Source organism: Salminus brasiliensis, chromosome 3 (assembly GCF_030463535.1).
Source record: "Salminus brasiliensis chromosome 3, fSalBra1.hap2, whole genome shotgun sequence".
In the NCBI taxonomy this organism is placed as follows: Eukaryota; Metazoa; Chordata; class Actinopteri; order Characiformes; family Bryconidae; genus Salminus; species Salminus brasiliensis.
The window spans coordinates 2,975,223-3,002,791 of record NC_132880.1 but is presented as its reverse complement, the minus strand read 5'-3'; the positions used below and the strand labels follow the sequence as shown (position 1 = coordinate 3,002,791).

Here is a 27,569-nt window from a genome sequence, read left to right as displayed (position 1 = left end):
TAGAGAAGTCGGGGTGCTGTATGTCCTCTCTGGTCATAGCATGTGGAACCTGAGGTCTTTGTGTGACACTATGTTTTATATCACAGGATAAAAGAAGCACTGTGCTGCCTTTCTTGCTGGATGCACAGCAGCGAGAATGAGTAGGAATAGCCACCGCTATCCTCATTCATTACACTGCTCTATATCTCTATCTAAACGCCCAGCAGTAATGTGAGTAATTCCCTGCCTTGATCTTGAGCAGGGGCGTGCAGCTCCCGTTTTGAGGAAGTACAGTTCTGCACAGTTTAATTTAGGACTGGAGTCAATATTTTAAGCTGATGCATCATTTTAACATTATTTTAATTGCTATGACTAGTTTGATTTTTTTCATTTCAAATAACAAGCGCTTTCCATCATTACCATGAGGTCCGTCCATTGTGGCTCCAGTCCGGTCAGCTCCATTCAAAGCTACAGTTATAAAACACAATGGCGGCTTGATCGCGAAATAGGTTTCTAAGGTCTTCCAATTAGCAGGAAACAAGAAGGTGGTTTGTACACTAGGCAATACACATCTAGGGGCTATAAATACCCCACTGCACTGACGTGCTCAATTTCTCTTTTTTTGCAGGAAAAGTAATTATTTAGATTAATTTTACAAATCAACTAATCACAGCCCTAGTCCAGATTAGGCCTTGGTTTAACATGCTCTTTCAGTATCAAAATTATAAAAAATCAAAAAATATCAAAAGAGATCTGATACCACATTATCTTTTCCAATACTGATTTTGAAACCATGGTTTTGAGTCTTTTGAGTCTCCTCTTTAAAATCTGATTAGCTTTAAAATGTGCTGTTTTTAATAGAAGCACTTAAGTTGAGCATCTGAAAGTACTCAAGAACTAATATGCTATCTAAACACTCAACACCCGACACAGGCTAAACCACATAACCAACAACATCAGATCTCACCGTGTGCTGTTCCAGGATGGATTTGTGACAGGATCAGCTTGGATTCACTCACTTTTCCTGTTAAATTCTGTATCCCATCCTGAATTTTCTGCAAAAACATTATTATACTATATTAATATGTATTAAATATTTAACGTTTTGGTTTTAAACAGTATAAAATACCATTTCTATAAATAAATTGTTGCGAGACACAAGAAGCGATTAATTTGCCATTGTGCATCAATATGAGTTTTTTATTCCAGTTATTTATTGGAATTTATGAGAAGCTGCAACACTGTAGTTTGGAATGATTGTATTTCATTCACAGCACTGTGACCCGCCAGGACCCAGAGCTTGAGACTCATTTTCAGTGACAGCTGTTGTGCCCAAAATGCTATAACACCATCATTGCCATTTTGTCTTTTCTGTTTTCCCTTAGACTGAAAATATCTTGAAATGGACCACCAGGACCTGATGAACTCCTCTGGGGAGAATGTGGCGTCCGCCATGGCAAACATGGCCGTCAACGACGGCCCTCAGGCAGACATGAAGAACGGGACGGCAATGCATATGGGACCAGGGGGCAACCAGGGCAAAGGTCAGTAAGAATATTCATGCAGCTCACAGCTCATATTTTGAGCCATTTCTTAACGGCTCAGTGCAGAGATCATCTCCAACACGTTTTCAAGAAGAATTTGACCTGATGTGTGGACACTATTTAGAGCCCAGAGATTCTCGTAATACAGGAGGTCTATTGGCTATTGTAAGTGGCTGCATGTGTGTTCTCCAGTAGTGCTGGTTACCTACTCAGACTCCTTAAGAAGCAGGCTGAAGTAGACCTGTGTATGTAAAGTTGTGCAGTTGTGCTGTACCATCTGTTAAGCATGGTGGTGGTAGAATCATGCACTGGGGCTATTTTGCTGTCAGGGAAACTGGTACCCTGCATAAAGTGATTGAGTTAATTATTGACACAACTGGGTTTTTCACAAACACACATCAGAGGGAGGAATGGATAAAGCAGGTTGAAGTTCTAAAAAGCTAAATATTGCCATTACCTTCATTACATTCATGATGAATGTCCCCACCACGACTGTATGAATATGCTGAGACACAGCAACAGAGGAGACGATAGCAGACTGCCCACAAACACAAACAGTGGAACCTGTTCTCGATGATGTCAGTAGCAACAAATAGGCCATAACAAACCCAGCAGATTTTCAGTGGCAATAAAAAACAGCTCCCTGTATGCCTTTGTGTTTACAGTCACCAAAAGCATCCGGGTCAGTGCTGTGTGTAAGTAGCTTCATTCAGCTGTTGTGAGTTTTGTGGTTGCTTTTTGACACAGTTTATAGCAGAAGATGTGGCCATTAGAGGTTGGACAGAAAACCTCGAATGAAGCCGAAACCCACAGCAAACGGGGCAAACGGCGTTGAGAAATACAGTGCGGTCCACGCATGTGACCACACAAGTGAAAATGCTTCTGTTTTGCCTTTTAATTTGATTGAATTGTAATAATACTTGAATAAATATAATTAATAATACCTTTTTTTTTTACTCCGATTAGACTCACCTGGGAGTCATTTAAGCACTTAACACATCTATGCTTGTGGTACCACGTTCCTGAAAGGCAAGACAGCTCCTAAACTTACTGCTGCTGATTTTGCTTAAGTTTAAAAGAAACATTTTTTAATGGTTTTTACTGTAGTCTCAGACTTTTCTACACCATTGTGTGTCAGATATCTGCCTCTTTTTACAGAATTCCACAGATTTTAAACACTTCACAATGTCTGAGACCTGGAGTACTGTTTAACCTTAGAAATCACAGTTATTGCCTGTGATAACACGAGTAGCTCATGGATTAAAACCCGCAGAGAAATTCTTTTAAAAGTTCAGACCTGACGTCAGTGCCACATTTGTGTTTCTGAGTGATTGGGAATATAAATGTATATGAATGAATGCTATATATATATATATATATATATATATATATATATATATATATATATATATATATATATATATATATATATATATATATATGTTATAATACAATTTATGTTAATTATAATCTGAATTACATTATATTTATATATTAAGTTTTTCATTTTGTCGTATAATTGAATGGGAATGTTATACCTAGCTATGTAATTAATTGTGTAGTATTTATTATGTGACAGTATTTTTTATGACTCTTTGTGAGTCATAAAAGACAGGAAAGACTTGTTTTGCTCCGTGTGTTTGGTATCAGCATGCTGACAGGCAGATATGTCAGGATCATTAAGTAAGTTAATAAACTTACTAACCATGAATGCACATTCAAAAACACCCAACCCCAGACCACCTATTTCAGGGTGCCCAAAAACTCTGAGGCTCGAGAACAGCTTTCACACTTGACCAAACGTACCAAACTAAGTGCTAAAGTGCTCCCAGATCCAGAAATAAATACTATTGTGAAAACACCCTAAAATACTGATTGTTACTTTTTGAAGTTTGAATTGGGCGGTGCTAAGCTGCTGTAGGTTGAATATGCAGATATATGCAAATGTATGATACAGGCCCATCAGGATTCCTTTATTTAAGCTGTCATTAAGCACGGTTCACCCCAGAACATCAACTGCTCATTTTTGGTACTGTAACTCCACCTGTGTTCTTGTACTAATTACAAGATCTTCTTTCAAAGAGGAGACAGAGGGGTCAAAACCTGAGGTGACCTCTCGAGAGCCTAAGACAGAGGGTGCGGAGCCTAAGACTGTCTCGCCTCAAGAGGATGTTGTGTCTGGTATGGCCTTCCAATGTGAATTGCATCGCTGCTGCAACAAGCTTTAAGGATCAACCTCCTCAGCTTCCTTTCCTTGGCTTTACCGCTGGCGCTCCCTTAACCCCTCAGCTTCGGCTTTCATTTTGGGTTCACATCCCTGGTGACCCGGGTTTTCCTCCATGGGGATGGACAAACGAGTTACATTTAATATTAAGTACTTCTTCTTGTTCCAGAAGGTCTAAACCATTCATCATTTTCATAGGTTGTTCATATATGAGACCAGGCAGTGAGGAAGGGCTGCTAGGAAACCCTTGGAAAGGTCAAATGAAAGTCCTTTGTCCATCCCTGCCTTGACCACAGCTACAAATTAGGCCACACTAGTCCTGCTGTAGCATTTGCCATTCCGCCGTCACCACTTTTCTCCTGTCATTATCACAATATGATTTCTTACTAAATGGCTTTTGCTAATGCAGCTTTAATGTCTACACATGTCCGTGTTAACGCAGTTGTAATCCCACAGGAACAGCTTGTGTCGTGATAGAAATTGCATATTGCTTCGTAGTTTCTCTGAGCAGTGTTTCCCACACATAGGTATTTGGACGATCACTAGAAGAAAATTTGACCTATTAAGAAAAAATAAATGTGCATGTTTTTATGAATCTGTTTAAAACAAAAAACTCACTTCGACTTCAGTTTGCCTGCCTTATAAATGCTGCTCAAATTGGGGACAGCACTTCGGCACAGGTCTGGTGGTCATCGAGGAAGCGGAGCCACTTGTTTCAGGCCTCCTAGTGGAAACCGACTGGTTAAATGTTTGTTTTGATGAGGCACGACACTGTACAATTGGTCAGCATGAAAAAATCAGTGCTATCTATGTGCTACCATCGGATTTACGGCTGTATAAAAGGTTAGCAAGGGGGGCAATCAATGTCAATTATCCTGATTGATTTAGAGAAATCCTAAAACACAGGTCTTCTGTTCAGTGGTTCAATTTTGGGCTCTGTTTGACTTAAATGCAGCACTATTGGCAAGATGATCATGATATTAATAGAGAAAACAAACCTCAAAAAATAAATAAAATAAAAAAGGCGCCCGCTCAGGGTCTTGCTGAAAGGGGTTAAGCCCAGTAAACTCCGAGGCATTTCAGCAGACGTTATTGTGAGTGAATTTCAGTCTGGCTCCCGTCTTTGTCTTTAATTGCCCCTGATTATGGTTGTTTGTGCTGTGTTAGATGCAGCCAGACTACATAATCACACAACCAACCAGACTAATTTCCCCCTGTCACCCTTAAAACCCTTCGATTTACTTCGTTTTCCTCTATAGATAAGACCCTCTGATTGGCTGTAGCGCGACCTTCCAGTGCCAGAACACTTAGAAACGGATCTGAATCACAGATAAACACTGAGCTATACACCAGACAGCAGGTCAGCCCAGTCCACCGTTTATATGTATTCACGTCACATTTTGTTAAATGAAAGACACTGACTTTCATCTGCTGGCCTGTGTCACTAAACTAAATCACTAAAATAAATATAATAAATGAAAAACAAAAATGTTGTAGTGTTTTTAATATTTGTAGATGCAATTGTTGGAGAGAAATGTGGGTTAAATTACACTTTATTTGTGTAAATATGTTTAAATAATTTTACACACTTTTGCATTTGCTTATTTTAGTACAAAATTACGTAATTAAATAATTACAGCTTAATTTTTAGCATAAAAAATGAGGCATGTCACAATCAAGCTTTTTTACCCGCCGATCTGATCCAAGTGTCTTTATGCTGACGATCAGGCGATTCTGATCTGATCTTAGTACCAGACTAAATTATAATCTGATTTACTTTGGAGCAACTTTTTAAAAGACTGTTTTAAACTTTATAGTGTTTCATATCTTACAGTCCAGTCTGACTGACCTACCATTCAGCTCCCAGCTCTTTTACAACTCTTCAGTCTGATCACTTAGTGTGTGAGTGTGTGAGTGTGTGAGTGTGTGAGTGTGTGAGTGTGTGTGAGTGTGTGAGTGTGTGAGTGTGTGTGTGTGTGCATTAGCATTAGCATTAGCATAAACTTTTGCATACAACTGTAATGAACCAGCAGAGTGTTGTAAATGGAAAACTGTGTTTATAACAGTCAAAGACACTTATTCATCTGCACAGAGCCCTCGCTTCAAATCTGTGGGAAACACTGACAAAGCATTGTATCTCCTGCCAGGATAAGGCTTGCCTAAAATGCTGAACATGACTTTGAGTGTGTGTGTGATCTGCCAAACTCTGCAGTGTTTCTAATTCAAAGTTCTGAGATGCTTTTTGGAGCCTCGTCCTAGTTGGTAATCCTCTTTGCTGTAAAACCGAACATTTCATTCAGTTCTTTCATTTACTTCTGAAGTTTCTACTGAAAACAAAAGGGAACGTGCACCTTCTGATTCTCCAGAGTGTCTGCACATTAACTCTTCACTCAACTCTTTAAGATTCAAGGTCAGTAGCCAATCCTTGACAAAGCAATCCATCTTTCGTCCTGTGCGCTATTAGTGTCCAGAAAACCCTTTTAGCGTCCTCAAGGCCAGTCCAGCTAAGTGAATTTAATGAGGATGATGATTCAGAGTGATGCACTCACCCTTTGCCCTATCCTACACCCGAGTGGCATCAACTTGTTGTTCATGAATCACTAAGAGTTACCGGAAGGCCGCGAGAGGCTTGTACGTGGCGAGTTACTGAGTAAGATACATGTTCATATGACAGTCGTAAGCCTGTGGGCTACTATAAAGGTGGACTCTCTTCGCATTGTTTTCACAAGGCTACGTCACCGAAGTTCAGGGCCTGGATCAGGTCATTTCAAGGAAGCTTATCATCTAATCAGTCCTGGTAAAGCTTGTATAAGGAAATAATGAAGTCTGTAAATGATAAGTCCTTCAAACCCATTAGACCCCTCACATCCTATGGCTTGATTGTGTTTGCCGTCAGCAGAGGAAGGCCAGAGTGCTGTTAGCCAGCGTTTAAATTTTTAATGGTGGAAACCATATTGCTGATGCTTGCAGAAGCTCTGGACCCTAATGCTCCTAATATCTGAAGTGTGCTTTGAAAGGAATTCCTTCAAATGAAGCAATTTGCCGGATGCGTCCTTCATCACCTAATTGACTCTGAGGCTGATGTTTATAGGACACCCAACTTTATGATCCAACACTTTTCAGCACTGATCAATTCATACGTTTGCTGCAAATTTTTGCTTTAAGTAAATAGGACCGGTAACTGCCCAGCTAACGTGTGCATGTGGGTCCTGTATGGTTTTGTCCTTGGGTTCCACATTTGTCCTACATATGGATGCCCAACAAGGCCAGTGATGGAACCAGGAACGTTTGTATGGGTCCAATCTGGGGTCTAGATGGAGCCCATGTGAGATGTAACAACGGGGTCCATTTGGGACGCCCAAATAGGTCCCAGTAACAAAATGTATTTATTTAATTACATAGATTTACCCACATTTATAGCAGCTGTGACAACTAGCAAACCCTCCAAGTTATTAATAATTCCTTGGGATAAGAATTGAGCATAGTTTAATAAACTTGGACTAACTGCCAGAAAGATGCAAAATCTATTTTTACATCAAAATGGACTTTACTGGGATCCCCTGTAATGAACCTCCAATAGCAGTTTGATAGCACACGTAGATCCTCTCTTAATGTTCAGTGGTTACCTTCTGCATTGCAATTAAATTGACCCCACTGAGACCATACTGTATAACACTGTTCTCCCCTTTCTTTCTCTTTACCATGTAACCTTCCTGTGACATCTCACCTGTCCCGACCCGACCTGACCCGACGGCCGACCTCAACAGGAATGGCAGGACCAGGTGCAGGTACAGTGGGCTTACAACCCCCTCTTATTCACCTCCAGTGGTTAGCTTTGGTTAGCTAACACACACAAGACATACCCCAGTCTTCTCCACTGCCACTAGTTTTCATTCTCAGCTATTCCATCTCAGCTGCTACTGCATACACTTTGGAACTCAATAGAAGCCTTTAGAACCCCCATGCCTCCAATCAGAGCTGTGCATTAAACAATAAAGAGAACATCATTCACAGAAAATCAATATCATCTTTATATCGAATTATGTCTCTATCGATTCTGTTGAGAGCATACAGCAGGTCGATTACTGTAACATGTTGAGTAGGAGTAGATTACTGAAACATTGAGAACAACATCAGGATACACCTGAAGTGACTCTTGAGTATTAAAAGCACTGTCACACGACTTCGTTAAACAGGCAGAAAAGGCCTTGACCAATGTCAAACTCTGAACAAGCGAAAAACAATCTGCTCTGCGCCAGCCCTCAAAAACGTGCCTCCTCTGCAATACAACCGATTTGCAAATGGACCATGCTGCAGCCAGTGCAGCACTGCTTCATTACCATCCCAAGTCACATTGATGCTTTTCACATTGATGCAAGTGACAGAAATGCTCTTGGGTCATTGTGGGTATTGTGTTTTGAATGGATGTATTGGCTTTGCTTTTGTTTTTTTGTTGTGTTTTGGATTTTTTCTTTGGTTCGAAGGTTGTATTTTGTGATGAAATGAGTTCTGGGGCACTTTTACAAGCCATTAAAGCCCATTTTTGCCTTTGTAGCTCCCCCCCTCCTCTCATTCTGCCATTGCAGTAATCCATGTTCTCGCCTAGCTTTTGCTGATTGCATATAAAGTTCCAGTAGGGAATAGCTGCAACTGCCAGGTCAGATGTTGGGGACTTTTCAGCAACAAATTGCAAGCATGTCAGCCTGCACAAAACATGGGTTTCATGGGCATAGTTGATAACCTTTACCCAAGTGTTAAGGCCTGGGAAAGCCTGCAACCATGGTGCTGTTTCAGCGGTTCCCAACTGGAGCTTTAAGTAATGCAAAATCTAGAGTCGCAAACATTGCTTATGATAAAAGTGCCTACAGCTCAATGTTGTGCTATGACGACTCTGAAATTAATGTTGAACTGTGTCTCTACTTGACTGTTTTTGCTGACCAAAACAAATCAGTTTTTTTGTCCTTTGTTTTGTGTTTGAGCCCCTTTTCAGTTCCTCGGTTCCTTGGTTGTTCCTTTTTTCCTTTTGTTGTTTTGTGATGTTGACTGTGGAGAGAGGGCGGATGAGTGTTGCTAATCCCGCAGTGTTGTCTGTGGCTGTTCCTATCATTGTGCCTCCCGCTCATCAGACAAGTTAACACCAGGAGAGCTCTCTCCGCCACACAGTGGCAGAAGCAGCGTGGCCTCCGTAGACGAGGAGGAAGAGCTTGTGAATGGGGTCAAGGCTGGCAGCCTACGCCAGTCACCCATGTTCCCATCGCCAGTCGCCCAGGCTGACGGGTTTGGGCCTGTGGTGCCGAGCTTGGACAGCCAGGTGAAGAAGAGTCCTTCAGGAAAGATGGTCCAGGAGCAAGTTTACAGTGATTCTGAAGACGAGAGGGACGAAGAGGAGGTCGAGAGGTTTGGTAAGAAGGACGACGGCGGAGCTTTTAGATCTGCTTATGAGGAAGACTTAGCAGGGAGTCCTGGTGTGCCGACTGGTGGTTCTAACTTAAAAGATCAGGATGAGGAGGAAGAGGAAAAAGAAGAAGAAGAAGAAGAGGAGGAGGAAGAAGATGAAGAACAAGAAAAAGAACAAGAAGAAGAAGTGGAGGATGAACAAGAAGAAGAAGAGGAGGAAGAAGAAGAAGAAGAGGACAAAGAAGCCGAAATGGTTCCTCCAGCTCATAGTGCTCTTGTCTCAGACCTGTCCCCGCAGAAAGATGAAAGCTTGGAGAGCAAGCTCAGCAAAGCTCCATATCAACCCCCAATGACTCCAGAGGAAGCAAAGAAGCGAGGCTTGTCATTTGACTACACTGAACCCCAGCAACTCGGTCAACAAGTCTCCGAGGGCTGGGAGAATGGCTCCGATAAAACCCCTCCAGGAAGCAAGAGTCCTGACTCCTGCAAGGCTGATGTGGGTTCCCCCTTTTCTCCAAGCACTACTGCCCAGGAGTCGCCCCTCACTGACCAGCGGAAGCAAGCCCACAAGGACCAGCTGGAGGATAAACAAGAAGAGCAAAAGGTCAGCATCCCTACAGCTCAGCAACTGGTGGCAGCACCTAAGAAGGAGCCAGAAGCTTTCACCAAGGCTGAGGAAACAAGGGCGCCAAAGGACTCTGACAAGGAGAGGCCAGAGAAGTACTTGGACACAACTGACGAAGATCTGATTGCTACTGTGGAAGCGGCACAGAAAGCCCAGCCTGTTGCCAAACCAGAACCGGCGGCTGTCACTGCTAGTAAGCCCAGCGCCCCAGAACCTGTCAGAGCAGCACCAGTCAAAACAGAACCTCTGAAAGACGCTCCTGCAAAAAAGGCAAAGAAGCCTGTTGCAACAGTCGCTGCAACCCCTTCCCCCAAGTCTGCCACAAAACCGCAGAAAGCCCCCTCAAAAGAGGCCGCGCCGGGCCGAAAAACAAGCGCCCCGTCAAAAGGTCTGTTTTTCCTTCCTTTCCTCAACCCCCACTCCTGTAAACCACCTTCTCTCTTTCCTCCACAGATCTCCTCCTGCTTTTTTCTTTACTGTAGAACAGCTAAGCTAAGCAGCACCCTTTCTGAAAAGCGCACACCGCCAGTCAAAAGAACGTGTTCGGTTAAAGAAACGGACTGCTTGTAGCCACCAAATCTCTCTCTGTCTCTCTTTCGTGACCCTCTGTGATCTGTCTGTCCAGACCCACCACTCGCCTCCCTCCCTTCTCTGTGTTTGTGGTCAGTGTGTTGTCCACCTCTGTGTCTGTGACTAACTCTGAGCATTATTTGTTTTGCTGGCACTGTTTTCACTGGCCGCTCTTTTTCGCATGTTACCTGTGCATGTTTGTTGACTGTGGTGCATCACTCACAAACGTTGGTGTTGGTATTGTGTGGGTGACAACCCTACCTGTACGGTTTTCACTATGGCACACACACTCCTACACACACCCTGCCTATCTCTTGAGTTACTGAAAGTAGTGGGGTAGTATGTTGAGTTGAGATACGTACAATTAGACACAAAGGGCTCTATCTTACACCCTGCGTAAGGAGCGCTGCGATGCTCATTGCTGTCTTACACCCTGTCAACAGTCATTTTCACGCCTTCGGCGCCAGCGTCGTTTAAATAGTAACAGTGCTTTCGAATATATCGACGGCGATAGGCGCTGTGGTCTCGAAATGAGGTGTGATGAAGTCAGTTTCTGGCGTATTGCTACCTTGGCAATGGAAAACACAGGTGCACCACTGACCGAAAACAACCTAGGCAGACGTCAACAGTCTACTACCTTTTCGCCAAAGTCAGACCGCACCAGGGCATGACGAGTGACACGCTGATTGGTTAATTGCATGCTATGCCCAGAACACACCCATGATTATTTAAGAGACTTAGTACACGCCTTTTGCTCGTTTCGAGGCGAGCAGGACGTACATTTCCCATCGTTACCATAGCAAAGACACACTGACACGGTTGAGAACTCACCAAAAGACTCACTAAAATAGGGCCCGTAATGTCACCAGTGTCTGCCAGACAAAGTGCGGGAAAGCTTAGAGTTAACCAACACACACATTTTCAGAGCTTATTTCCTCAGAGAGAAATTCAAATCGATTATTATTAAATCCTCTTAACCTAGACCCCATTAGAAGTGCATGCGGCAGTGACTGAAAATATTAAACATTTTGTGGTTAATGTTAAACTAATAGGGCCATTTTGAAGCTGCGGTTGACAGATCTGATCGCAGCCCTCTCCCCCTCCACATATCTCATACTCCAGTGAATTAGTAAGCCTGTAACAGAAGTCATTGCAACCTGAAATGCCTAACCACATTTGATCAAAGGTCAAAGACGGACAAATGAGGTCATGTGTTCAGATTAATGGCTTAAAGGTCTACTGATTAAAGCATCCGAATGGAAGCCCACGAGAGTGTGCGGCTGGAATAGCAGCAAGGGTTTTAAATACTGACATTACATTAATCCCCACATAGCAGCGCTCATAGTAATTAGCAGTTTTACACCCAGCGAAAAGCCTGAACTGGAATTTTCAGGCTTTCTTGCACTGACACATATGTATGTATGTTCTCTCCTTAAACAGCTGGAGCAGCAGGAGCTGATAAGAACGCTAAGGTATGATGGCGGTGGCTTATACATGTTGTGTATGTTGTATTCTCTATATGGACGATGTCACGCAAAATCCAATGTAGGTCAGTGTAAAAAAACATTTCATCATGATATTTGGTGTTAAATACAACTGCCAGATTCACATTCTGTTCAAAGGTCAAAAACGCCAAATTATTGCAATACAAGGTTTTCGCGTGACAGCGACAATGTGTCAAAAGATGAAATAGCGTTCATGAGCCTCGTATCAGTGCCACAAATTTAAGCATTACGCTCCGAGTGGCTCATCATCTAATACACTGCCACTATGGCCTGAGCCTTAACGTTTTGCCATCAGTGGCTGGAGTCCTAGGGAGCACAATTGGCCATTCTCTCTCCAGGTGGGTTGATGGCTCTCTCTCCCCTCATCAGTCTTAAAAGCGATGTTGCTCAGCACTGGTGGAGCTGGAAATACTGCGTTTTCCTCCGAGTGTGTTGGCTGCCCGGCAGTTCGAAAAGAGGCGTTGGCTGGCTTTGCATGTATCGGTGGAGACATTACTCACCTAGTGTCGGGAGCATCGCTAGTGCTAGGGGGAGCTATGAACAGATTGAATTAACAGGTTAATTAGCAGTAACAAATTGTATGACTTTCAGCTATTAAATAGCACCCAGTTGTTGAGCAGTTGACAGTTATGCTTGCCCTGTGAGATCTAAGCTGATGGTTGCTGACCAGGGTTTTCCATCAGGCATTTCCATCAGTATTACTACTTTGTCACCATTAGGTTGGATTGACCCATGACTATGATCCTCCCATTATAATTGCCCGTAGCTGTAGAAATCTGGACAGAAATATATATTTAAAAAGGTTAGCAGCGGGACTGAGAGGATATTTTCTTCATTGTTGTTTATTTGTTACTCTTATCATCATCGGTTTATCATTTCTTCAGTTGTATATTCTTTGTTTTTCTTTGACACTAACATGTTCAAGCTTGAGTTTTATTCTGTTTTGTTTTCAAGTTCATTTGCTAATCATTGTTGGTTTGCATTATTTCTTATACATTTCTTTTGTGTTCCCTCTCATTCTCAATAACACAAAAAGACACCCTCTACATCCACACCAGCCAAAGCTAAGCTCACCTCCAGCATTAAACGAGGGTCATCCATCCCTGTGTCCCCTTTAAAACACACCTCGGTCTCCCCCTCTAGACAACACACTTTAGGAACCAAGGAGCCAAGAGCTAATGTGAGTACTCAGCTCAACCCTGTGACCTTTCACCTACCTGTCCACCTCTCATTTTTGAGGCTGTTTGAATAGGCGTATATGCACCCAGATCCCTGTATCCCGTACATCAGTCTAATGCATTAAGGGGCACGATGAACGGGTTCCCAAGGCCATGAGGTCTTCACCTTTATGACATTGTACTTCTTAAGACCTAGATGTGAGTATATTCACAGTCCTATCACCTGCAATATGTTGTATTTTTAGTGTCATTTTTGTTTCATATGTAGGCTGGTGACGCTAAGACGAAGACCCCGGGTGCTAAACCTCAAGGAGTGGGTGCCAAAATCCCTGGTAAGGCACTTTTCTCTTCTCCAGATCCTCTTAAAACCACACTACTAATACGGCTCACCAATAACATTAGGACTGCATGGTAGAAACACGTAGGTGTGAAGGATAGGTGGCTTGCCAAATCCAGCCTGATTTTCCCCAGTAGTTTTCCTGTCTATGCATCCATGTCCATCAAGCTGCTCCTTGCACATGGTAAAAACCTCCCTTTTAGCATAAAGAATAAAGACTAACTCCTGGGCACTTTCTAGCATGCCAAGCTTGCTGGACTGAGTTAACACTCCTCACTGCATGTGGAGCTTTTTACATCATACCTCATTGTAGGAGGTACATGGTTCTACATCTACTCCATGTAGACGGATGCATCAACCCTTTAGAGGTCCCTGCACCAGCACCTGCCTGCAATAGACGTTTAGTGGCAGCTTTCCACTGAAGGCTTCAGAAAGGCTGCTGGGAAAGTGTCTGATCTGTACCGCTTTTGTGGGTTTGTGTAACACAGTTGCTTCACGGGCGGAGCAGCGGAAAACAGGAGCAAGTCCAATTGAGAGAGGTAAAAGAACCTCTTTCGTGTGAGTCTAACCTAAGGAGAGAGTGTGTTGTCACGGCTCTTGGTTCAACCCAGGCAGCATTAACAAATATCACCCCCCCCCATCATCCCCATAGCAAATTGCAGTGATTTAACACTGTGAGATGACAGTTTAGAAGATTATTGCTGAGTAAAAAAACAGTGTACAAAAGGTGAAGTAATGGGAAGGTAAAAAAGAATAAAGACGTGGAGCGTCTAGTTTAAGCGTGTTGTATTTCCTTGGCTTCTCTGCAGCGGATTCACCAAAGACTCCTGACCGCAGCGGCTGCAGCAGCCCTGCCACGCCCAAGTCTCCAGCCAGCCGGGCCAGCACACCCGGGCAGCAGGTGAAGAAGGTGGCGGTGGTGCGCACCCCACCCAAATCACCTGGCTCTCTCAGGTCCCGCACCGCAATAGGCCCGGTCGTTCCCATGCCTGACCTGAAGAACATCAAGTCCAAGATCGGCTCTACTGAGAACCTTAAACACCAGCCTGGTGGAGGGAAGGTAAGCTCAGCTCAAATTTTCTTAGTTTTCTTTTCCAAATCGAGCCAGTCCTGAAGAAGAGCGGGAGAGGAAAGGGCAAGGAGCAGAGCACTCCTCTGGCGCGGTCACGTTTACCAGTCATTACACAGTTCCTCCAGCTGTGTTCCAACATACACTCCCAGCCCACTTCTAGCACACGGTTGTCGCTGGCCACCGAGTCTTGAAGCAGGCTTTTGTGATTTTTTCCGCTTGCTTCCCAGGTGCAAATTCTCGACAAGAAGATGGATCTCAGCAGCGTGCAGGCAAAGTGTGGCTCCAAAGCTAACATGAAGCACACTCCAGGAGGTGGCAATGTGAGTAAACCTTGCTCCCTCTGTTCAAGGTGCGGTACGCACCCCGAAGTCCACGTCAAACCTCAGGCACCCTTCATGGAGCAGCAGCTACATGGCTCCTCTAAGCCTCTCGACATAGGCTTAACACTCTCTTGCCTTTCCTCTACCTCTCTAGGTCTCTATTCTTAATAAGAAGCTGGACTTTTCTAATGTGCAATCTAGGTGTGGCTCCAGAGACAATATCAGGCATGTCCCAGGAGGTGGGAATGTGAGTACAGCTGAGCAACAAACCAGAGAATTGACCAGAGCCTTGGCAGCTACCCTGTCTAGCTTGTCTTGGGGTCTTCCTTGAGCCCATCAATCTTTATGTTACTTGTTCTGCTTGTTTGAGGCAGTTGTCTTCAGAGAAACCCAATAGTCTCGGTAAAGATAGAAATGCTTCTACAGTCTTCTACAGTTGTTCTTACAAGAAGTAGCATGCAGCCGTCAGACGATGAATAAAAGATCCCTGGAATTTTCGGCCTCCCTTGTCAGTCGTCAGCCTTGATTGACACGAATGAGGAATAAATGCAAATTATGTTGACAGCCAATAAACAAAAAACAGCCACCAGACAGATTATTTCATCTGCTGTCTGAGCACACTCACATCATTTTTGATAAATCACAGACGCCATACTGTGCTGTGATGCTTTTCTGTGCTGCGACGGATCTGAGGAGTTCTCCAAACGATATTCCCTCATGCAGAATACTCGCTGTACGTGTGACTCTTTGCAAAAGTTTAGATATTCAAACAAAAAAGAACAAGTGAAAGAACCTGACAAAACAACAACTCCACTGTATTCGTGCGGAGGTTTAGCCTAAAGCTCTGGCCACAGCTGTCACTTCAACTCAGATAGAACGCCAAAGGTTTTTGAGCTCTCAAAGACAGTAATTCTTCAGTCTCCTGACGCAGGAGCTTCCTACTGACGTGACTGGTACGAGTACAGCACTATCTAAGCTGACATCAGCGAAGTGTAGAGATGTACTGTAGGTATGCAGGGTCTCACCAGCCAGGCTCCCACCAGCCTAGCTGGCAGTTCCTTATGAACACTCGCACAAATTAACAACAGCTTTCGTCTCCTCTGCTTTAATGCGTATTGTGTTGTATATGGATTACACCAACAAACCCCTGGAGAGAACTAGAACTGCCAGTAGAATAGGACTCTTTGGAGCAGATCAACATGAACCTATTGGCCCCATGTCTAACGCCAGGAGCAGACTAGAGGGGTATAAAGCCCCCAGTATTGAGCTGTGGAATGATGGTGATGCTCCATCCTATGCTTCTGGAATGAGTTGGGGAGCTGGTGATGAGAAGGGGTGGTGACCATCCAACATTCTGACCTCACCAACATTAATGAGCAGTGTCCCAATACTTTTGTCCATTAGTCTAGTTTAACTGAACTTGAAGGCACGTTTGTAACTCAACTGTTTCAAGACTGTACTGAGCATTAGGTTTCCTACCAATGGAAAGTCAGGGACATACAAATTCAGGCTTTGGGAGGATACAGTTCACAAAATCACAATTTGTGAATGCTATAGAAGTTCCAGAGACAGGCAGGGTTAGCAAGCTAGCTCTGGTTCTGAGCATGCCTGCATGGGCATTGCATCTGCGAAGGGCAAGACATTGTTCGTGATGCCGTTGCCAGTACTGATTTCCCCAGCGTTGGACCTTGTTATTGTACATGTGTACCTGGTAATAAACCCTGGTACTTGCTCATACCTGTGTGACGCCTGGACCGCCATCCCCTACCCAGACTCATCATGCCACTGAGATGCTCTGGGGAATGCCTGAGAGAGCTGGTGTAGCTGGTTGGTTCAGTAGAGCACTGTATGTTACGGCGCTTTCACACCTACCTTGTTTGGTGCGGACCAAAGAACTGAACCACGGTCGTCCAAAAAGTGTTGAATTGTTTCTAGGTGAAAGCTGGTTCAGCTCGCTACCTGTGGTCCGCAGCAAACAAAGGAATTCAACATCAGAGAATGCTGCTTCTTCTTCTTCTAGCAGCACATCAACACATAATCTGCCTGTTCTACCTTTTGATGATTGACAGAATCGGGCAGGGTGAGCTGCTGATAAATGGGAACATATGTTGGCAAAGCATCAATGACCTTTACAAACTAATAACTAGTTTTTAAAAACCTTTTTTAATTTTTTTTAGAAGTTATTATTTGGGTGCTTTTATTGTCATAAATGTAGACAGTAAATACATTTATATGAAGAAAACTTTACAGGTGCACCTCAAAAAATGGTAAACTGTCATATATTTTATATTATTTACACACATATTGAGATATTTTAAGCCTTTTTGATCTACTTTTGATCAGAATGGCTTCCAGCTCATGAAAACCTAATTCCAGTATCTCAGATTATTAAAATATTTCATAAGACCAAACAAAAATGAATATACACTCAATATTTGGTTGGGGCTCCTTTTCCACAAATTACTGCATCAGTACAGAGTGGCATGGAAGCAAACAGCTTATAGAACTGCTGAGATGTTATTAAAGCCCAGGTAGATTTGATAGTGGCCTTCACCTCGTCTGTGTTGCTGGGTCTCATCATCCTCTTGACAATACAATACAAAATGATTCTGAATGAGGTTCAGGCCCGGAGAGTTGGCTGGACAATCAAGCACAGTACTGTCATTATCATCAAGCCATTTAGTAGTAGTTTTGGCTCTGTGGTCAGGTGCTAAGTCCAAGTCCATGCATGAAATGCTCTAAAATCTCCTGGTGGAGCGAGCTGACTTTGGACCAACACCAGCAGGCACCCCAAACATGGACCAACATGATACCCCAAACCATCACAGACTGCAGAAACTTCTAAAACTGGGCTTCAGACACCTCAAAGTGAAATGCAGAATTTACTTTCATCTGAAAACTCTGAGAACTTTGGACATTCACATTTTTTGAGATGCACATGTATGGGAGGTAGAAGTAGATTTTAGCACTAACACAGACTGCTTGTATCCACCCCAGATTCCAGTCCGCCAATCAGCGGACCCCTGCGTGAACAATCTGGGGAAAGGAACTGAAACGAATGAAACCCAGTCTCACACTTGCACTCACGAATGCATTAGGTGTGAAAACAGCCTTCCTCCTTTACAGCCTTTCCCCTTTGACTTGTGCTAAGATTTCCTTGGATGGTATTAAAGGAATACTTCAAGCAAAAAATGGTAATTTAGTTAACAGTGAATAAAAGCTTGTGGTGTAATTAGCCAAGGCATGTTTGATGTCGGAGGTCAGCCTATTTAGGTTTGCACTGGAGATACGAGGTTAATTAGTGAAAAATGGACAGAAGCAGACAAAAATCACTACTTTTGTCCAATTTTAGAGAGACTAGTAATTTGTATGTCTCACATAATCAGAAATCACGTAAATAAGTCAGTTTGAGATGTCTTAGCAGCTTGTTAAAGATGTAGAATTTGCAGAAAGTAGGGATGTTTTTAAGTTTCCATTATCAGACATTCTGATTTACTTTGAAGCAACCTTGTAAACGACTGTTTTAAACTCTATAGTGTTTAATATCTTACCCAGTTCCTTTACATATCTGCAGTCTGATCACTTAGTGCATGTACATTAGCTTCCTCCTCGGTTCTGAATGCGCCATTCTGAATGAAATGGTTTCTAATCAGGCTTAATTCCAGAGTAAAGACAGGATGGGAGGAAGGTTAGATCTTCCCGAATGGAGATAATGGAATTGAATATATGTCGTTGCACAGCTACAACCAGACTGAATGGTTGTAAATTTTCTGTTGCTGCTGAGTCACGTTTACGGCGAGACTGAGCTCATGCTAAACTAAAGGTTTCCTCTTCCCGAACTTTCTATTCCACCTTAAATAATGCAGCAGTGACGCTCTGCTCTTGAAATGTACACACTGTAACTGCAGCACTATTTAAGGTGGAAAGGAGAGTAAGCATTACAACCAATTTTAGCTTTTGTTTTGACGTAGTTTCCTAAAAAAGATCATCTGCAGATCTGCAGCAGCTGATGCCTGGAGGACAGCAGATGGCGCTCCGCTTCAGCAAACCTTAAAAGCTGATCCATTAAAAATGCCTGGATTGGCCCCCGATCCCGAATCACTTGATCAGATTGGACAGAAAAATCATTTGTGAAGTATAAGCCTGTAGTACTTCTCTTAGTGGTAACATAGTGGACCAGAAAACTTGTCTTGGCTGATGACCAGCATTTATTTTACCGGGTCGCTGCTGAATTATTCAACGTTAACAACACTTATCCTTTTGCATGAAGCATTCCTTGAAGATGTTACCCTTTCACTGATGTGGGACCAGTTTAGCTTTCTCTGTCACAGCTTGAGAAACCAATACCTCTGTCTGTGAACGGCAGATGGCTTACCTTAGCAACCCGTGATAAAGAAAGCACAGTCAACGAATCCCATCAGTTGTTTACCTCTGACTTGCCTTCCTTTAGAAACCCAAGAGAGAGAATGTGTGGACATTTCTGTCCTCACATCGAGACAAAAGGACCATGCATGACCTGATGGTGAACACAGATCTTCTGAATGTGTGGAAAACCTGTTCAACAGTGAATGTGTTGATCTAAAACCTCTAAAAATGTACATTACCCATCAGCCAACCGAGCATCTATCATCTGTAATCATCAGTAAGAAGATTTGTTAAGGAGTTTGCAGTTTGCTGCTGCTGGTGTGAAGATGAGTACTTTGTCCACTGGATACCTCGCTCTCTCTCCCTCTTTCCAGACATCTGTGAATTGACGTGGTGATGCCGTTTGTTCCCTCTGTGTCACAGTGCATTGCAGTGAATTGCAACTAATGCTCTGTTTAGTGCTGCAGTGCTGGTGCTCGAGAGCCTTCATGTCGACTTCTGTCCATCACTTCACCCCGTGCACTGTGACTGTGGCTGACTGTCTCTGCCCTTCTCTCTCCTGCCATTGTGTTCAGGTTCAAATCGTGCACAAGAAGATAGATGTGAGCAACGTGCAATCAAAGTGCGGCTCAAAGGCCAACATCCACCATAAACCAGGTAAAGCAGCAACCTGACGCACTGACACCTTCAGAGTAAAGAAAAATGTGCAGATTTCGAGTGGCCCAGCAGTCTAATGTGCTACAGATATAGCCTGGGGGTCGAAAGTTCAAATCCCGAGCCCTGCTAGAACACAATTGACCGTGTTTCCCTGCCCACATCACTCTTAAACGCGATGTTGACCAGCATTAGCGCCTCTTAGGGACCCTGCACATTCTTCTGAGCGTATCGGCTGCCATTGATGCCACCTAGATAAATTCACATTGAACACTAGCGGTGCTCCTAGTGTTGAGAGTATTGCTAGTGTGAGAGGGGGGGGGGGCTGCTATGTGAGGGGTGGGTTTATTGGCAGTATCAAAATTGCATGTAGATGCCTTCAGTTAATTTGCTCATACTTGAAACCATGAGGGTTTTTTTGTGGGATAAGGGAGTTCTGTACAAACTGATCTTTGCTTTGGACCCCAGGTGGAGGGAATGTTGAGATCAAGTCAGAGAAGTTGGATTTCAAAGCCCAGTCGAAAATTGGATCTCTGGACAACATCGGCCATGTTGCTGGAGGTGGTCAAAGGAAGGTAAGCTCCACCATTTTGATGCTTTGATCAAGATCAGTACAACTAAGCTACAGCTAACGCTCATTTTAACACTCACAATTCTAAGCACCTGGACCAAGATTACACTTAGTCATATATCATTTAGTCATCTCGGACTAAGTACCTTGCATCAACACAGGGAACACGTTCAGGTTTCCCTAAACTGAATGAAAAAACGGGTGTAAACACACTGAGGACTTGCTGTGACTGGATTACATGAGCATCACTCGCTCTACATTCAGAGGCAGGTCTCGACCACATTCGTCACAAGTGGAAGAAGCTCTTGGACAGGTTTTTAAATTGTTTAAATTCACCTCTGCTTTACGCTTAATCTCTGTCCAGGAAACCCATTCCAAGGGTCTGTGGGTGGGTCAACACTTCAGTTCCCCACAGCAGCTATTTAATATTAAATATTGAGATTAATAACAAATATGTAATAAATTATCCTGCAGTTTATGGGGATAATACTAACATATTATTCTGATTTTATCTGAATATCTTGGTATGACTGGCTTGTCTCTTCTTGCTCACAGGCTTCTCTGCCCTGTGGTTTTCAAATCAAGCTATCAGTGCATGCTTTTTTAGGATTTAACTGAATCCATAAGATGAAATCTGGTAGGAAAACTGAAACAGTCTGTAAAGCTACACACTGACACAAGTGGCGGCCTCTGCTGGACACAAAGTATTGTTGGACATGATTAACACCTCTTAGACTGTTGGTTGGTGGAGGTTATGGTGCATGCAGTCTGCCTGAAATGCTGCCATTGGTGGGTTCTAGAAGTGATGGCTGCCTGGTGTTTGGCTATCCTTCCTCTTCTCTCCATCACACTTTCTCAACCACTGTGTTTTCATCACTTCCTCCTCCTACTTCACACTTATTGGCTTTTTTCATTTATTTCGTCTGAATCTAAATTGTGTCAGCCATTAATTCATGACCTCCTCCGTTCACGTTGGTTTGTTGAGCCCTGTCATTTTTTTGTTTGTTTTTGTTGAAATGTAACCCCCTAATGACGTCCGCCATAGAGGGAGAAGGGGAAGGAAGCAGAGGGGGCTACTGGGGCGTCCGTCCACCCGAACGGGGACGAGCGCTTTGGTCTCCCCCAATGTGGGGAGGTCAGTCTGGTAAAGCTGAACGACTCCAGTAAGTGCACAACAGAATGAGGCACTCGTAGTCATTATCAGATACTCCTAAATATGCTTCAAATGCATCTTTGAACGATTCCATAGAACAGGGGTGCCCTATCTTGTCCCTTTGTGGACATGATTGGACATCCCTCATCCCTGTGCCGGTTTTAACTCTAAATGGCAGGTTGCACACATGATTCCTTGTTTAATCAAATGGTGAGTCTTTAAGAACCTGATCACATGTGCTTCTGCTTGGCTGGAAAGAAAACCTGCAGCCACGCCGGCCTTGCGGAGCCTCTTGCGGGTAAGATTGGACACCCCTGCCATAGAAGAATCACTTTAGGTTCCATGATGATGTTTGTAATACAGATGTAACAGATAATACACACTCACATCGTATCTCTATTACAGACATGGTTCTGTATGGACCCAAAAGTGGTTCTTCTACAGAATCGTTCAAAGAACTGTTTGAACAAAGTTGATGTAATTGAACAAAAGACCTAAAGTCTGTCAAATGTACAGTTTTACTCTCAGGCTAAATGTGGTCAATCAGACAAGACTTAGTGTCTGAGGTTTGTTTCCTTATTGTCGTAGTGGAGCTACAGGGCTAATGTAGCTAGGAAGCAATTGAAGCAATCACCCAACCAATCATGCAAAATTCATGTGTAAATCAGGACACATTTTCTTGCATTTTCATGCATTTTTCAATGTTTACATACACACTATAGGGCCAAAAGTATTGGGACACCTGCTCATTCATTATTTCTTCCAAAATCAAGGGTATTAAAAAAGTTTCTCCTGCTTTTGTTGGAGTAACTGTCTCTACTGTGCAGAGAAGAAGACTTTCTACTAGACTTTGGAGGAGCATTGCTATGAGAATTTAATTGCATTCAGCAACAAGAGCATTAGTGAGGTCAGGATGTTGGATGATGACCACTCCACCTCATCCCCAACTCAACATCCCAAAAGTGATGTTATGAAATAACTATATTTGGTGGTTGAAGAACATGCCTGAAGCCTCTCCTCCCAATCTAACATCCTATAAACACCATATTTATCTGACCTGTACACGTTTTTGACAGTCCTCACAACCCTCATTCCTGGCTCCTGAATTCTCTTGGCTCTCTTCCCTCTTTTAAGTCTCCTCCCATATCATCATATGCTGACGGCGTAGTCTGAACTAATAGAGTATTGGATGAAGCACCATCCATCATTCCACTGCTCCACAGCTCAATGCTGGGGACTTTATACCTGTTCAGCCCACATTTGGCGTTATGCATGATGCCAGTAGCTTCATCCTTGGACTATGTGCTCCTGAGAGTTAGTTGGCAGTACAGGGACTACACAAGCTGTTTGTGTGCACACATTTGTAATGGGTGCAACTAGCTGGATTCATTAGAAGTGGTGTCCACAAACATTTGTCTATATAGTCTAAATATACATCAATCTTGGAAACACTTTAATAGCAGGTCTATCTGAGCTGCGATGTGCTGGAAAGTGTGTGATTTAGCCAAAAAAGCTATCATTACTTCTTAGCTACGTCTTAGCCCCGTAGCTCCAAGGTAACCTCAAACTTCAGAAACCTGAAGTGTCTGATTTGGCTGGTCGACCACATTTGAGAACACTGTGTAAACGCTTGTAACGGTTTTTATCCGTTTCTTTGTTCAGATTGAAAGCCACAAACTGATGTTCCGCGAGCAGGCGAAAGCTCGCACTGACCACGGCGCCGAGATCGTGGTCCAGTCGCCCAGCATGTCAGCGGAAGGCTCACCCCGCCACCTCAGCAAAGTGTCTTCCTCCGGCAGCATCAACATGACAGAATCCCCGCAACTCTCCACACTAGCTGACGAGGTGTCCGCCTCGCTCGCCAAGCAAGGCCTGTGATTCACCCCCTCCCATCCTCAACCCTAACCCTCAACCTCACCAGGATCAGAGGGGGTGACATGGCTTGAAAAGAAGCAAAAAAAAAAAAGAAAAGAAAATGAAATAAAATATTTCCCTCAATCTTTAAAAAAAAAAACAAATAAAAAAGAGGCGCTTGCTGGATTTCCTCACTAAGGGTTTTCGCAGTGACTAAACAAGATAGGAATTTTGGCTCTGACAGCTAGGGGACAGATAATTCAGTAATTAACGATGTTATTGGCTTGGTTTGCTCTGATTAATTGAGCGGAAATTGGTGCTGCGTTTGGTCCATACGACCTTCTGCAGCCCAGAGTAGCCCATCTATAATGTTAGGAAGTTTTTATGTATGAGATGTAACGTAGGCCTACCTTTCCATCGCTGTCTCTCTGCTTTGTTGCCTTATTGTGAATGTTCTTCTTTTTTTTTCTTCTAACAATTATTTTTCCTCTTTTTCTTCATTTTATTTGACATCAACCAGACGGGAACTGATGCTTCGCGACGTGCTAATCAGTAAAGAGCGTCTGAGGTAGAATAAAGCCAAACAGAGCTCTGTGAGGATAGTAGAAGGAGGCACAGAGTTGTTAAACCGGACGTTGCGCTGACTTTAACGGAAGATTTAACACTTAGCTTCATAAAAAAAGAGTTTCAGACTCTCCGTGCTAAATGAAATCAGACTAATAAGTGGCTGCTACCAAAAAAAGCCGGAGGTTACCGAGCCGATCCTACACCGAACCCACGGCACTGGCCATTGAAAGGAAAGGCTCAAACAGCAATGCTAACGTGGCTAATATTAAAAATCATGGAGATGACTTTGTGCTAATTGGTGGCTGCTAGCTTACATCTGTGTATTTTTTAACGTGTGCTTGGTTGAGCCGTTCCTTCAAAAAAAACAAAAAAAAAAACAACTGAATTTGATAGGACCAGTGTTTGCATGTTGCCGTACCGTGATGTAGCTCGCGGATTCACACGCCAGGCGCTTTGGACGAGCAGTGCATTTAGTTGCTGATCAAAGGCACAAACTTTATTAGGATTCAGTGAAAAGAAGGCAAACGTCTCCAGTTTTCAGAAGTAAATAGACAGAAACTGCAATATGAAATTTGCTGTTAATCACATGATTGTCACCCAGTCAAATTTAAACGTCCGTTCATTTTGATGTTTAATGGTATAGAGACAATTACGGAAGTTCAGAAAGGCCATGACACTTACCAACCAGCCAGAACATTAACACCACCTCCTTATTTCTACACTCACTGTCCATTAGAGCAGCTCCATTTACCATATAGACGCGAACCACCAGTGCAACACACACTACTAACACACAAACTCACCCCCACGTCAGTCAGCGTCACTGCAGTGCTGAAAATGACTGACCCACCACCCAAATACTACCTACCTCCTCTGTGGTGGTCAGTCCTGTGGGGTGCTGAGCACTGAAGAACCGACAGGGTGAAAATAGGGCTAAGAACAGAGTCTGCAGAGAAACAGATGGACACAGTCTGGAATGATAGAACTACAGAGCGTAGAAAGAAGGAGGTGGTGTTAATGTTATGGCTGGTCTGTGTTCTTGTGATGATGAGATGAGATAAAACATGGCCTTTCTGGACTTCTGTAGACAGTCCCTCATTCCTAACCCAGTCTGACTCGTTCAGCGTGGTCCACTGATGAACTGCTCCGGCTCTGTTTTAATGGTGGCAGGCCGGCGGTTCCTAACCCTGGTCCTGGAGCACACCTTGCTCTGCACCTTTGAGTGTGTTCACAGCCTCTACAGCTTCTACGCTGAGCTGAAGTGGAAACATTAGAGCAGGAAAAACACTAAAACGTGCTCCAGGATCAGAGACAGGAACCTACAGTACACGGTAGACCACACGCCTGTAGAACACACACAGCACTGTTCGACTCCCTGCCTCCTGAAACTCAGCTTCTCCTCCAAATCAGTCAGTTCACTAGTCTGCCTCACTGACGCCTTGCGGAAGACGGTTGGTGGTTTGGCCCCAAAGAATGTGTGAATGGATCCGTGCAGGCGACCAGGGCCAGATCTAGACCTTGAAGAAGACAGATTTGTCCGATTGGAAGCACTCACTAGACCACTAGCGTCCACTTACAGGCACTCACTAGACAAGCTGTTGACTTGCTAGATAGTCAGTAGTGATCAAGGCAGGAACCACACACCTCCCACACACTCCAACAGGCTGTGGTGTGAATGACGATGACGATGATGATGATGATGTTTTGTTTTTTTTCTTTCGTAAAAAAAGAAAAGTGCCTCACCGTGCTTCATTGGCCAACATTTCAGACAAGTAAATGTAAATAGCGGCGTTTGAACGTTGAGGCTTTTATTCGGAAAAGGAAGATGCTGCCGGAACGGCCTCGTTTTGGACCAAGCTGCCGTGAGCCGATGAATTTTAACGCAATTCCGAACAGTCTTCTTTAAAGATGCCTTCTCCAAATCCACTGATCAAAACACACTGACGCCTCTGCACTCGTTCCCCGGCCCGCAGTCAGCTTCGCTAGATTATATTACCGTCAACTTCATCTGCCCCGTTTTCCCCCAACCACCCACCCTGTACACAGCCACCCTCCACGTTCAAACGGTGGCAAGTCCAGGTCCGGAAAGTAAAGTTGTTCTGGATGGTTTTGCTGCAGCAGAGCTTTCCAGGCTGTTGGAGCAAAATTCCTGGTGGATTTTTACGTTCTGGGCCTAAATTTGCCACCTCTGCCACGCCCCGTTTAGCTCCAAAGACACTGTCTAGACTCCACTTACACATTATAGGGGGTTCATATTTAAAGTAGAGGGGGGGGGGAGATCAAAACACAAGCTTCACGCTAAAATCCAAGCTGCGCACTTCTTAACTAATCGTATTCTGTGGATGTGAGATGTAATCGACTTGTAATAAAAGAATGCGTTTTTTTTGTTTGCGTTATTTGTTCGTCAAACTTACCTGATATTTATTACGCCTTTTTTATATCTTCAACTGCACCTCAGCTTTTTTCCTTTTGATATTTAAAAAAAGGTTTAAATGATGCCGTGAATGAACATAGAACACGTCTGGAGCTGCCTCTTCTCCTCCAGCAGTCCACCGTTTCACCTGTGCTAAATATCACAAACTCCACAGAAAGCCTGAGAGATTGCTAATCGATCTGGGCTGGGTTTCCAAAAAGCATCTCCAGTAAGATCATGAGGATTCTTCAGTGTTAGAATGAGCTTCACTCTACCAGTTAAGAGAGGATCTCAGCACTAGGGTGCTTTTACAAACTGGGCCCTGTGAGGTACCACCAATCTCTGCAAAGACTTAGAAGAGGGGTGGGCTACAGTTTTGCTGAGTTCCCTGCTTTGATATATCTACTAAACCTGGGGAAGTTAACAGGGGGGTTGCGCCAGGTGCGCTCAAGCAGGAAAAGCACAAAACTGTGGACCGGAATTGATCATCCCTGGATCAGATTGTCTCCAACTCTGGTCTTTGACACTTTAGCGCTGTCACTGCTCCCAGCAAGACCACCCGGCCCCCATTAACCAGCTGGTTAGTCCTGAAGCAAAGAGGTGGGGCACGAACATGTGACGGACCGCGGACTTCCAAGACCAGAGTTGGAGACCACTGCTTTAGGTCAGATCAGACTGACTTACGAGGAAACCCCTCATTTGAAAACACCTGCTCCAGGTTCACATGATTTCAGACAGATGGGTCCAGATAGCGCAGGGCTACTCCAGAGTTCCCGATGTTGGGCTCTAAAGGATCCAAGAGTTCAGAGCCTCGTTTTCTGACCAATACAGCTCGACACAGAGGACGAGGGTTCATAAGAAGGTTCATAAGAAGGCCAGTTGAGCACCCAATGCTGAACACAGCCCCTCAACCCAAACCCAGTGTCTTGCAGAGTGCTGCTTAGGCAAACCATGAGAAATGTGGAGAGGCATGAGTGAGGCCCAGAGGAACAGATGGTGGTTTTGTTAAGGCAGCATCGCGACGACATCCTGCAACCTCCTAACTGTAGGAAAGAGGCATCTCGTTCAGTTTTCTGTTTCAGAAGAACCATAACTACCGTTCTCTCACTGCAGTTCTACAGTACATTCTAGCTTGACAGTCGTGATTGTCCTCATTGTAGTTGTGCGTTTTATCAGTTGGTTTACACTCATACTCGTTGCTGTAAACGTGGATTTGGAAATAAAGTCGGTATTAAACAGTC

The 27,569-nt window shown here is 43.8% G+C and overlaps 1 protein-coding gene across 5 annotated transcripts in view; it reads left to right on the top strand.

The window, feature by feature from the left end:
* Positions 1–27,569, top strand: part of maptb (microtubule-associated protein tau b) — a 43,636-nt gene extending 16,067 nt beyond the window's left edge. Inside the window, exons 2-14 of one of the 5 annotated variants that reach the window (XM_072675179.1) lie at positions 1,365–1,523; positions 3,606–3,704; positions 7,515–7,535; positions 8,874–10,157; positions 11,780–11,811; positions 13,291–13,354; positions 13,848–13,898; positions 14,169–14,419; positions 14,659–14,751; positions 19,692–19,773; positions 20,239–20,345; positions 21,387–21,504; positions 23,157–23,246. In XM_072675179.1, coding sequence (XP_072531280.1) covers positions 1,382–1,523; positions 3,606–3,704; positions 7,515–7,535; positions 8,874–10,157; positions 11,780–11,811; positions 13,291–13,354; positions 13,848–13,898; positions 14,169–14,419; positions 14,659–14,751; positions 19,692–19,773; positions 20,239–20,345; positions 21,387–21,504; positions 23,157–23,161 — 2,349 coding nt within the window. In that variant the 5' untranslated portion in view covers positions 1,365–1,381 and the 3' untranslated portion in view covers positions 23,162–23,246. Of the gene's footprint in view, positions 1–1,364; positions 1,524–3,605; positions 3,705–7,514; positions 7,536–8,873; positions 10,158–11,779; positions 11,812–13,290; positions 13,355–13,847; positions 13,899–14,168; positions 14,420–14,658; positions 14,752–19,691; positions 19,774–20,238; positions 20,346–21,386; positions 21,505–23,156 lie in introns of all 5 variants that reach the window. The other 4 variants (XM_072675176.1, XM_072675177.1, XM_072675180.1 and 1 more) reach the window with 4 other exon arrangements.